Source organism: Tachysurus fulvidraco, chromosome 2 (assembly GCF_022655615.1).
Source record: "Tachysurus fulvidraco isolate hzauxx_2018 chromosome 2, HZAU_PFXX_2.0, whole genome shotgun sequence".
NCBI lineage: Eukaryota > Metazoa > Chordata > Actinopteri > Siluriformes > Bagridae > Tachysurus > Tachysurus fulvidraco.
Window position 1 is genome coordinate 30,762,155 of NC_062519.1, and position 13,279 is coordinate 30,775,433.

General features: G+C 40.0%; 1 protein-coding gene across 33 annotated transcripts in view; it reads left to right on the forward strand.

The window, feature by feature from the left end:
- ptprsa (protein tyrosine phosphatase receptor type Sa) overlaps positions 1-13,279 on the forward strand; it is a 208,282-nt gene that overhangs the window by 107,224 nt on the left and 87,779 nt on the right. For all 33 annotated transcript variants that reach the window (XM_047805163.1, XM_047805173.1, XM_027159581.2 and 30 more), the window contains 2 exons: positions 605-750; positions 2,956-3,097. In XM_047805163.1, the coding sequence (XP_047661119.1) occupies positions 605-750; positions 2,956-3,097 (288 nt within the window). The remainder of the gene's footprint in view (positions 1-604; positions 751-2,955; positions 3,098-13,279) is intronic.

Genomic DNA, 13,279 nt, shown 5'->3' on the forward strand with positions numbered 1-13,279 from the left:
TCCTATCTTTATAATGTAGTGACAGACCATTAGCTCCCCTTTGATAATATATAGGTGTTTATTATGATTTAGAAAATACTGTGTTTATATCATCTCTTGTCTTGCTGAAAACCTTGATTAATATGTTTACTTGGATGCCATTAGTTATTCAGTTTTTGGAATGAGTGCAGTAACAGGGGCATTAGAAATCAAGACAAAAAGCTTTGTGATTTTTTATTCATTGTTCCTTTCAAATATTAATGGTCAGAATGTGCAGATTGTCTGTAGCATAATTACTGCCATTTTGATGCATGGGAGTAAGCCATCTTTTGGCTCGAGTGCTATTGGACCACTTAGTACTTCCCACTATTCTTACTAGTTCTCTGTTAGCCAGAAAAGAAATCCCCAAGTTCACTCAAATTCCAGACCCTTGGTATGCCTTCTTTGTCTTATAGCCATTTGAAATGTCAATAAGCATGGGGCAACATCACATGTCGCCATAACAATAATTTATTGTTATAAGTAATGCATTTATTGCTACTACAGCTGACTTCCAATTAATGAAATAGCTTCTGGTGCATATGATGACACAGTAATCATTCTTCTTTTTTGTCTCCTCTGCCAGCTCCACCTAGGTTCACCAAAGTTCCTGTAGACATGATTGGTGTCTCTGGAGGAGTGGTGTCCTTCGTATGCCAGGCAACAGGGGACCCCAAGCCAAGAGTGACCTGGAATAAAAAAGGAAAGCGTGTCAATTCCCAACGCATCGAGGTGAGGCACAAAACAAAGTGAAGCTAAACACACCTCACCACACTAAAAAACATATACTGCACAAAACATTATCCAGTTCTTGCATTTTTTATGGGGTCAGAATTGTTTCGTTATTCTGAATAAATACACTATGATCCACAAATAAATATAAAGAGTTTCACAAATATTTTTACAAATTTCACAAAAAGAAATGAAATTCACAAATAAATAAAATGGGATTTGCAAATAAAACAAATATTTATAAATTGTATTTATTTGCGAATTGCTTCCTGCTCATTTGTGAATCGCGTTCTGTGCATTTGTGAATCACTGCACGCATTTGTGAATCGCGTTCTGTGCATTTGTGAATCACTGCATGCATTTGTGAATCGCGTTCTGTGCATTTGTGAATCACTGCACGCATTTGTGAATCGCGTTCTGTGCATTTGTGAATCACTGCACGCATTTGTGGATTGCGTTCTGTGCATTTGTGGATTTTAAACATTTCTAACGTCAAGAGGTGCACAAGAATCCACAAATAGGTGGACTCCGCACACCGTCTACTCCAGCCAATCACGTTCTGATTTACTCGCTCTTCACACTACCCCTGGACCCACTGATGATGCTGAAATCGTTTCCAAAGAAAGCCTCGAATCTGCGACAAATGTTTTTTATTTGTTTTTTTTTTTAATCGTATTTTGCAGTACATATTACACTGTGATAGTGCGAGTAAATCAGAACGTGATTGGTTTGAGGTAGACCGTGCCACGATTGGTCAGCGCCACGAGACCGTTGTCCGATTGGCTGGAGTAGAGGTTGGGCGGAGTCCACCTATTTGTGGATTCTTGTGCACGTCTTGACGTTAGAAATATTTCAAATGCACAGAACGCAATCCACAAATGTGTGCCGTGATTCACAAATGCACAGAACGCGATTCACAAATGAGCAGGAAGCAATTCGCAAATAAATACAATTTATAAATATTTGTTTTATTTGCAAATCCAATTTTATTTATTTGTGAATTTAATTTCTTTTTGTGAAATTTGTAAAAATATTTGTGAAACTCTTTATATTTATTTGTGGATCATAGTGTATTTATTCAGAATAACGAAACGATTCTGACCCCATATTTTTTGCCTGCTGAATGTGAATTTTGCTGTTAGCATTGTGTTATACTCTGTGTGCAGAGACAAGTTGTACCGTATTTATGATGTTTGTCTGATGTGTTCCTCTGTCAGAGCACAGATGGCAGCTGTAGAGTCTTGATTGATGCTCAGCGCGCCTTAATTAAAACTGGCTCAGTGCTAACCGTGCCGTCAGCGTTCAAGACGGATGGAAAACTTGACTTGACAGATTCCATAATGTGCCCACAGATTGCCAGTCTCGTCCTTTCTCCTTTACTCTGTGGTTTAGTCTCAAGTGTTTTAATGATCTTGGCTCAAATGATCATCTTCTTATCATTTAAAAGTGGCTTAATGAGGAGCTTAAATTGATTTGAGCTTCCTTCCAGCCATTGTTTTGATATTGATCCATGCACTCGGCCGGCCAGTGTGTACCTACTGCACTGTCTTGTTAGCGATGCCTTTAAAGCCACCTGTAAAAAAGCCACCCACAGTGTCAGTTACAACAACAGTGCTTTGTCCCTGCACCATCCATTTAAGTCAGATGAATTAGCATGGAAAAAAGTCATGTTTATTGTGTTACATACATAAAGATTTTGCATTAAAAGTGGAGTCTGAGAGCTACCAGGGCTGAGTGATGTACTGTACTGTACTGGAGAGTCCACAATTTTATTACAATAGTCCTAGTGGTCCTAGTTTTGTGTACAATTACACACATTCGTGAAAAATGGTGATGTGACCATGTGACAAATGCCCAGCATATGTTGTCACACTAATGATTCAGTTAAAACGATACAAATCTGGAAATATTTCTCAGTTAATGATGGCTATTTTCTTAGTTAATCACTAGCAGCACATAGCAACAATCATAAACAGCACTAAAGATAATGTTCCATTGTACCCTTGATTAATTCTAAGCAATTAATAATGACAAGTAATAAAAAACATATACTCATACTCTGTCTGAAATCTGCTCCGTAATAATGCTATGAATTTGGAATGCAGAATGCGGGTGTCATGGTCTAGACTGAACATACATTTGGCTATATTGTGTATTTCGTGTGACCATAGATGTGTTCTCTAACCAACAAAACTTTTTTTTCAGACCATTGAATTTGATGAAGGTGCCGGAGCTGTGCTTCGTATCCAGCCTTTGAGAGCTCCACGGGACGAGAACATTTATGAGTGTGTCGCAGAGAACAGCGAAGGTGAGGTCAGCGTCCAGGCCAAGCTGACTATCATCAGAGGTAAATCATTCCACATCTGTGCAGTACTGTCTGTGTGATTACAGACAGGTGAAAAAGAAATACAGTCATGATATACATGTTTTGTCCAAATACTTTTTCAGCTTTTATTTACAACAGACTAAGTGTAATAAAATACATAAATTGATTTTTTTGTAATATCCGTAATATTACTATATATACTATAATAATACATACTTAAGGTGAAACAACTTACAGTATGAACAGTATTTAGTGCTCAAACCTCTACTCTATAGCACAAATGCAACCATTTAATCCTGACAAAAAGAAATGACTAATTTCAAATGCAGTTGGGCTATTGTTTGCAAACAGCAGGTGTGGGGATACATCTCATATAGACATCTTGCTTTACATAAACTAAACCTAACATAGCCCCTACTAACAAGGTGGAGTCCAGTAGGGTACCCCAATTCAGTTTTCTAAACAGTCCTGTCATCCCATCTGGCCAGAAGAGGCAGTGTTTCCTCATTCTGCTTTGTGTTATTTATTTCCTGTCCATGCTCTGAGCCCCAGCCATCTGCCTTGTTACTGCTGCGCGCCTGTCCTGGCAGCGGCAGGGGCTCCTGGCTCGGCCGTGGCCCAAATGCACCGTTCTTGTAGGCAGCCCAGTTTTACATGAAAATCCAGGCTTTGGCAAGGCCCAAGGAGCTCAGCAGGGAGTAGAGGTCCCAGCACTAGGGGGGAGAGACTGCCCATCCTCCTCCCTCATCCATCTGCTACGAGCCTTCCTGAGCAGAGAGCTTTATCAGAACAGCAGCCACGTAAACACGCACACACTTACGCAGAGATTCAAACATGAATTCCCAGTGAACTGCACTGAGCATGCTTGGATACCCAACGCAATGTCAACGCATACAAATGCTGTACATTTTTACATGCATCATTTACCTCCCACATTCTGACCGGTAGGAGGGCTTAGGATGTTTCTCAGAGACAAGATTATTAAAGTGTTTTTTCAGGCTGTTAGCTTCGTTGACTGCCTAGTCACATTGGCCTGGGCAATCCAGCCCTACCTGTTTTTGACACACAGGCTGGCTTGGCTGCAAAGCTGCTCAGATGCGTTTTTATCCACCTCCTGGCTAGAGCAGTGCACAACACTCGTGAGCCGAATACGTAATATCGGCCATCTGCTTTTCCTCTACATCTCCTTTACAGAGTCCTTTGAGAGTCCTTGGTGGACTCGTGACGAGAAGACGGAAAGAGACACCTGCACTATTCTATGTTTCTTCCTTATCATGTCACTGCTCTCTCTCTCTTACTCCGTCTTTCTGCCCCCCCCCCCCCCCACACACACAATTTGTTGACCCTGGCATCTTGTCTACTCATCACCTGCCAACCTGGAGCACTTGATATGGTCCAACACAAACAGCAGCCCAGGTCTCACCATCTGTCTGCTTCCTGATATGTGTTAGATGGACACACACTGTTCTGCAGCTTAAGGTGGTGCTGACGTTGATCCTGGGAACATTATTCACCACGGTAGAAGATTACAAGATCAGTGGCTTCCAGATCATTCCATGGTTCCTACCTCTCCCTCCCCCAAAGCATTCTGCTGTTCTCTTTTTCACTTTTAATCTTTGTTACACTTTTTCTTGTTGCCTCTGAAGTGATATAGGCATGCGTTCTCTGTGTCTCTGGCTGCTCTAAACTCTAGTCACAGGGACCTCGTTAGTGCAGTTAGTGCCTGAGAAGACATGCAGCTCACAGCCCATGCCTGTTTGATCAGGAACCCATTTAATTGGCCATTCTCCTGCAGGACAAGACATGTTCGTTGCACACTCCTTTGTGCAGTTTTAATTAGACTGCTCTGACCCCTGCCATGAAAACCCTACCAAGCTTTTTTATTCCCCACTCATCTCTGACCTTTTCTGACTTGGCTGTGCTATTTTTGAAATACACTTCTGTTTATCGTGTGGAAAATACTTATTCGCTTCTTTTTGATCATTGTGTTTGAGTGGCACAGCAGAGAGAGAGAGAGAGAGAGAGAGAGAGAGAGAGAGAGATGCTCTCTTAAGCCTTGCTGGTTGATCCGAGTTACTGAGTCATCCCTCCGCACAGCTCGTCTCTGAATTCCCAACAGATTTACTTCAGACTGTGCACCAACCAAATCCCAAGCTGCTCAGGCCCACAGCCACTTTGGAACACAGCCTAAATCCACACCCTTTATGACTTTTCTCCCACTCATCTTCTTCTTGCCAACTAAAAAGGCTTACTAACCATGAAGTAACTTAGTCATAATAATAAAAATAACTTATAACAGTAAATTCCTCTTAGAGAACAAGCTGATTAATCAGTCATAGTATTCTTAGTCAACTGAAATTCTCTTCATCCATTTATTTCATTTATTTTATTTTTATTTTTTTTGTCACTTTGTTTACCTTGATATGTATGAGAGGGCATATTAGAGTGTGACAAAGCTATAATATACAATCTTTCACCACTGCAGTGAAACTTTAAACATAAAGCACTAGAAAACCATAAAAGTGTGAATTATTGGTGATGATAAATTGTATCTGACTGTACTGATTGTCATATTTCATTAAATGGCTTAGATTATGACATGCACTGCATAGCCCATTTATATTTCCAACATTTACATTATATAAAACATAAAACATGCTCATCAATAAAATATCTTTATAATATTATTAGGTTTATTAGACCTTTTAAAAATCTAGCTGTTTTGTTTGACTGGAAATACTTATTGCAGAAGTATCTCTAGGGTGATTGCAGGGGCCTCAGGTAAGGCATAAGTTGAAAAATACCAAAAAAATATATATTTAAAATGATCAGATTTGCCATTGCATTTCTGCTAGGAGTTCTGTGTCAGAGTATGCTGGAACACAAAATGACACCAGTGGAGCTGTCTTTATGTTTCCCTGTTTAACTATTAAAATAACAGATACACCAGTCAACATGTGAATCAAGAATGACTTGACAGTAGTCTAGGTGTTTTAATACATTCCCTAGAAGTTTGACTTAGCTAACAATAGACATATAGTGTATAGTTAACATCAGGGGTAGGCAGCGTGGAGCTTTGCATATGTCTAACTTTGTAACAGTTCTACTCAGTGATATATCATTATTAGGATACATGTGATAGAAGTGAATATACACAATTTCCAATCGTCACTATTTATAGGCTGAAGAGAAGGGGGGGGTCTGTCTCAGGGGAGTTAGTTTGAATGTTTATTTCAGGCATGGTATGAATACGTTACAGAGAGTAACAGAGTATGGCTTGTTATGATGTTCATTGTGGATTGGCTTAGCCATTAGCAGACCCAAAGTGTTTTACTGTACATTAGTGCAGCAGAGTGTGAACCCATTCCAGACTGAGAAATGCATGGGGTCAGGCTGAAGGAATGAAGGATGGGGTACAAGAACACGACTTTGAATTAAAGGTGCACTTGGTCTTGGTCTAGCCTCAATTTCCTAGCTACTTTATTGCTTAGATAAAGTAATAGAATTTGGAGAATGGAGGAGCATGCCTGAGTTACAAATCAGTCACTTTTTCTTGTTGTAATCCAAACAACAGCCAAAACTTGACAAAATGGGACTCTTCCTTTATGTGGTGTGCTAACGGTGAATTATGGACATCACTGTGGAACCAGTGACATCAGGCTTCCCCAAAGATAAGTTGAGAATCCTTTTTTGGCAAGCACTGTACAGAGCACAGATTTTGCCTGCGGTAGAAACATTGCACTCCCTATTAAAAGACCAGTTTCCTCTCACACATTTACCTCCTCTTCCTCATTGATTTTGATCAAACAGAATCCGTAGTCAAGGTCATCAATATACTAGTTACTGTTATGGAAGAGAGTAACTGTGATATTTAAAGTGCCCATATGATCCATATAAGTGTTTCATAGTTTTTTGTACAAAGTTCTCAGGTAATTTGGGAGAAATGAGAAATTTTTGGTTAATGGTTCAAGGTGACTATTTTTCAGAACTAAAACTGTAAATTGTTCCTGCCTCCCTGTGTATTTGATTCGGTCCTCAGCCTCTATTCAATGACTGATCTTACATTTGTCAATAAAGGGTCCATAATTAGCCATGAACCATGTGACTAGCCAGCATTTTTTTGAGATCCTCAGACGTTAGTACAAGTAGACTAGTAGAAGATGCTGTGCTTGCCATGTTGGCAGCAGTGAACTTTCTTCCCCCATTATTCTTGAAGTGGGAGCTAAACTGAAATGTTGACTTGCAGTTGAAATGTTGACATGCATAGAGTCACAATCCTCCCTTCTTTCCACTTCACTAAAAAATACATTAAATGAAACAGGCTGCACTTTCAAGCTAAATAGGATGGATTCTGATTCTGATTATATATCTCACCCATTTTCAAGATGCAAATGCAAGCTGTAAATCTGCCTTCATGCTTCCATGCTTTTTTCTATAGGCTAATTCTGTGCTCACAGGTATAGACACTGCACTCCAGCAGCTTTATTAATCATGATCCTTACAGGTTGCTACTCATGACGTGGTTGATGGAATATCTCTTGACACAGATTGATTTAGCAAAGTGATAACCCCAATAGTTTGTTATAATTCTCAAGGAGGTAACAGGCAAGAATAAGGGAAATACAGATTAAAAGCCTCCCATCCCCATTTCCTTCCTCCACTGCCAGCCACCCATCACCATTCCTTTTCTCCCCTGCCCCTCCCATTGTAACTAAGGAAACATGAGCTGGGAGGAAAACGAAGGCGCAAGAGATCGAGGTGGAAAATGGTATGAATCTCTGAGGAGGAAGCTTGCATCAGGGTGGATTTGATTAAGGCTGATCTGAGCTGGTATTATCACGCACACAGCTGTATTTGCCCAGTGTATCATCTGCATCCCGCACTTATAAACAAGCCAATTCCCAGGCCCACAGGCTCAGCTGCTCCCTGCTACATAATGCATTTGTTTAGCAAAGTAAAGATCTAACAGAAATCTATGGACTCTGTCACTGGGAAATCCATTATTGCAAGTGTACTATTTCAAAATGGAAGTTAGTCATTTAGGAATTGATGTCTATTTATATTGCACGTCTGATTCCACATCTGTCTTTTGGCTCATTCCATGGGCAGAGGGATTCTCATCACTTTGAGCATGCTCAGCATTTAGTATACTGTTATTTGCTTCTTCTGCTAATTATGACATTGGATAATTGGCAGCAGGGAGAAACCAGATTCAGCCACAGGGGCAGAATCAAACTACTCCTTCGAGCTGATGGTTCTGTGGCAGATTATTGTGTATCTAGTTTTCAAGGGTGGCTAGCACCTTGTTGCATTTTATACAGTGGCTTCTGTTATTAATACCGAGTTCATCACATCATACATCATTTTGGTGCTTCATTGAAGTTGCCAAGAGTTTCTCTTTTGATTAAGCTCAAAATGACACTGCAGCTATTGTTCGTTTTTCTCTGCCCTCAGAGGCAAAATGTTGGTTTGTTAGAATTGTTTTCTCCTACAGAACACTGTGGGTTTACAGAAAGAGCTACGCAAAAGACTCTCTGTAGTTTTATAAGCCCTCCAATTCTTTGATTCTTTGGGAACCTGGGAACCAGTAATCAAGTGCCATTGGACATTAGGAGCACTGAGGGAGATAAATGGCTAAAACCTGCATCTCTGGGGGCATTCATATTTCCCACTCTCACCAGCAATTCATGCAATACCTACTCAAGTAGGTCAATTTTGTGCACCCCTTTTGCAATGCAACCAATAAGCAAGAGATAGCAATGGATAGAGAGAGTGTGAGAGAGAGAGAGAGAGAGAGAGAGAGAGAGAGAGAGAGAGAGAGAGAGAGAGAGAGAGAGAGAGATATTGTTCAGGGTTCAGGGTATCTCAGTTGTTTTGCTTTTCTAAGTTGGGATAAATGTATAGCTTGTTCTCCAGACTCCTTCCCACACTAAAATGGGCGATCAGGTTGTATAAGTTTTTTGTGGAAAGAGAATTGCTTAGTTTGATTTGCTTACACTGACAACACAGACTGTAAACTCCTGCTTCATGTCTCTTACCCATCTTTACTTTTATTTGCATTGCCTTTAGCTTTCATATGCAGTGTTCTTCTTCTTCTGGCAGTGGACAGGTGAAATATAGAGTTTAGGTATAGATTCTCTGGGACCTAAAATAAGAGATCAGTAACAATACTAGTGGAAGATTAGGATTTAGTGGTAGTCCCATTTGGGAACTTTTCATGAATTAAGAAGAGCTGGAGCAAAGTTGCACATATTTTATTTCCCTGTGAATGAATATGACTTGGAGAAGATCGGGTTTCATTTGATTTTCAAATAGATATTCCTTGAGTACTCCATTCTTGGAGCACAATCTCAGTTTGCCTAGTGAAAGGGGCATCTGTTAATAATTAAAGAACAGCTTGTTGCCCTTAAAGGGTATGATGAACTCAGGCTAATGCCTGCCGTGTCTCTCCCCTTTTTAGGCAGCTTTGGCACTGGTGCAGGAAAGACTAACATCTTTTCCTCAAACAATGAATTTTACTTTCCTTACAACTATTTTTTTTGTTTGTTTTTTTGCAAGCATATTGCTGTAAACTTGCTGTGCCCAACAGCCACATTATTTACTGCAGGTAAAAAGTATAGCACTGCCACGATATTTGCTTAAGGCACATTCTTGCCCAGGAACAGTACTTGCTGACAGCTGTTTGGAGCAGTCCCAAAATGGGATGGAATGTACCCAGAAACCAGCAAGTCAAACAAAACGAGGCACTCAGCTTCCTCTCCACATGCTACTGGAGGTTCTTGCGATTCCACATGCACTTTGGTATGTACATGTAAATAAATTAATCGATTCCTGGTGAGAGCCCAGGCCACAATTCCCTCCCTTGTCTAATGGCTTCTTAGCAATTATCAGCAATTATATCCATTCAAATGTTTTCCCATTTACCAGCGAAAAGGCTTCATATGTATTCTTTTTTTAATCTGTGTGTAGGAACAACCGTATTATTATAGGGTTAATTGCTTTTGGCTAAAAGCACAGATTTAAATGCACATGTTTGGATACAGCACTTTCAGTGCTTTTCCACTGTTGTTTCTCCATTCATGTATTTCTACTGAGCAAGGAGCCTATTGTACTTTTTATCATCAGGGCAATTGTTTGAATCCAAGTGTCTTTTTCTCTAATACCAAAGCTTCGTGGGCCCCACTTTTTTAGGCAAAAATCTTAAATTTTTTTATTAAATAACTGAGCCAATGGGATTGTTTTTCTTGAGAAGTTGCACCTGCCCACGTATCCTCTGTCTTGTCTTTTAGATAATGCAAGCCTTTTGTTGTGATTTGGCAAAACAATGACAAGAAAAGTAAGACTCCATTTGCTGGCATTTACTGTTCTTTTTTTTTTTTTTTACCAGAATTTTACCAGAATATCTTGACTTAATAAAAAAAATCTTATAAGGCATGCCATTGTTTTAATCTTTTTAAATATAATGTTATGTTTTTGTACAGTATGCACTTTGCAGTTCTTGTGTTCCAAATAAAACAACACAGGAAATGGGAATAGCTTGAAAAAAAAAAATGCTGCTATTGACATTGTGCGCTGCTTGCTTTAGCATTTGCTAAGATTTAGCAATTTTTCCAGAAGCTTGAGCTTGGCTTCACAGACATGCTCATGACAATATCTCCTATCCAGCCTTCTTTTCAAGTGCTTCCAGGAACTTTACTACAAGCGTACACATTCCAGTTACTGCCGATAAACTATCCATGGTGGGAGCCACTTAATACACAACCTGTCAGAACATCTCTGCACCTCACTCTTTATCACCTCAGAGTTTGTTTGCTCAACCCTTCTCAAGCCAGCTTGTTGGAGAATGACAGATCCCAGCCAACCCTTTCTGGCTTCTACTCAGCTTTAGACAATTCTTTCTACCTGCACGTTCACCACATTCATTTGTGCTGGTGGTGTATATATTTGCATTTATCAGCTATTTAGGTAGGAGAGTGTGCTCAAAAGGAAAGCAAAAATATTGCTTCTATAAGAAGTTAGTTGTCATGTCATACCCACATACTTAGTTAGGAGCAGCAAAGATAAAACAAGCATGACTTGATTCCCAGTAACACACAGTATAAAAATAGCTCTGTTTCTGTGTAATATACTTCTAGTTTTTTTTTTCTATTTTCTTCCTCTCTTGAACAATTTAAGCACTCTTGTTTCCTTCAGGTGAAAACCCATATAGTCTGTGATCACTAGTATAGTTCCTCTGCTATACGTCTACATCAAAAAAAAAGTCATTTAGTATTGATAGGTTCAGTGATTTTGAAATTGAAAGTCATGTAGTGTACACTCAGCTTGACGACACAGAATACAACAAAGCAGAGCCTTTAAAATTTAAAGGTCTTAGATGAAAGGACTCAATCATTGCCTGGCTGTGTTGTGTTTAAACTTACAACCTTCCAAACAGTAGCCCAAAATCTTAAACTCTGAGCTACCACTTACCACCCGACTAATATTCACTACCCCAGCGGTTGTGCATTGCCCCGCCTTCCCTCCCACTGTCAATTTTCTATGACAGCTGTGTGGCAGAAACAGCTGGGCTTGGTCATGAGTGAGACGAGGCATGTGCAAACATCGCCACATGTCATAGCTTAATTGTACAGTGCCTGAAAGATCCCGGGCTCCTCGAGTGATTGTTGCTTTATCAAAGCCCAATAGGGGTGTGCTGGCAGATATAGGGGCATCTGTTTAGTGTCACCAGCACATCCACATGCAGCCTGCTGATTTGTATTCCAGAGGTAGAAAGTCTGCATCCTGCAGATCAGCAACAGCCATTTTTGGTAGCACCAGACACTCAGACAGGATTGTTTTTCATGAAGGCAACGGTTAATCGTATGTGGCTGTGGCTTCAATCATAAGTCCCTGTGTAGTAATGATATGGATGACTGAAAATGTTCATAGAGAGAATCTTCAACCCCTCAGGGTTGCTCCCACTAATGTCTTATGTTCTGCATTCCAGAGCCTTTGGTCAACGTCTGCACTCAGAGCTCTCTTTCACACAAATTTGGGCAAATACTTTGGAGACTACGTTTTGAAAGTTTATTTAAAAAAGAAGACATTTTAGTTGTATGCTTACTCATGTTCAGGTGATTAGTTTTCCTGGTGCCATGTCCCTGTCCTCTGTGAACTTTTGCATGCTGACTTAAAATGACAGAACCTTTAATTCAGTCAGGACCACTTCGTAAATGAAGGACTAGAGCATACAGTTAGTGTTGGCGGGATGGTTCTGTTCTGGGAGAATTTTCCCGCGCGCCTGTCCGTGCGCACGCATGGACGGGGTGGGAGGCAGCAGCTGGGGAATGAATAGACCCCCCTTTTTGCTCAGAATCAGAACCGAAATTGCCTTTTTTTTTTTTTTTTTTGCCGGCGAGAGGTTCTGCCTGGAGGAGTCAGGGAAGGAGGAGGGTGTTGGATCGCAGCAGCGGCGTTGCATAGGAGCGCTCGCAGGCGAGGATTTAAAGGAAGGAAATTAACGGAAGTCGTGCCGGATTGGTGCGCCTGTGGACGGCTAATTAGCAGCTGATGCAGCTTACTGCGTGGCCTGCCTGAACTAACGCGATGCTTGATCTCTGTCTAAACCAACTCCTTTTCATGAACACAGCATCACAGATAGACATTCTCTTTATTATTTATCTTTTAAACATACTTCCAGACATGCATCCTATACACTGACTGTTAAATTCATAAATTGTTTTAAATGAAGTATGCTGTAAAACACAGCTAAAATGTAACCCTCTTTCATAAATCTGTACCTGCAGAAATCTGTTTCATCTATTCTATATGACATCTTGCTTTGTATTATATTTATATTTTCTGACTCACTCTCTCTTTCTATCTCCTTGCCTCTAGCCTTTCCACAAACACCACTATACTAATAATGCACAGTGCTTTTTAATGGCTATCCCTGACTATGGTGAATGCTAGTCAGTTAACCCGTTTACAGCCCTGATTAAATCAAATCATTTCAGAACGTGAAAGTAACAGGATGGACAATAAGAGCACAGGATATGCTTGTAAAATATGATGCTGCCTCAGCTGCTTCTCAGAGAATCTTTTATGTCAGTGGTTTTATTGTGGTTATTTCATCAATATTAATATAAGTTAATGCATTTATTTATTGAAATGTAAAAACTACAATAAGGCATGCAAAAAATATAGGTTTAGTCTGAGTATTTT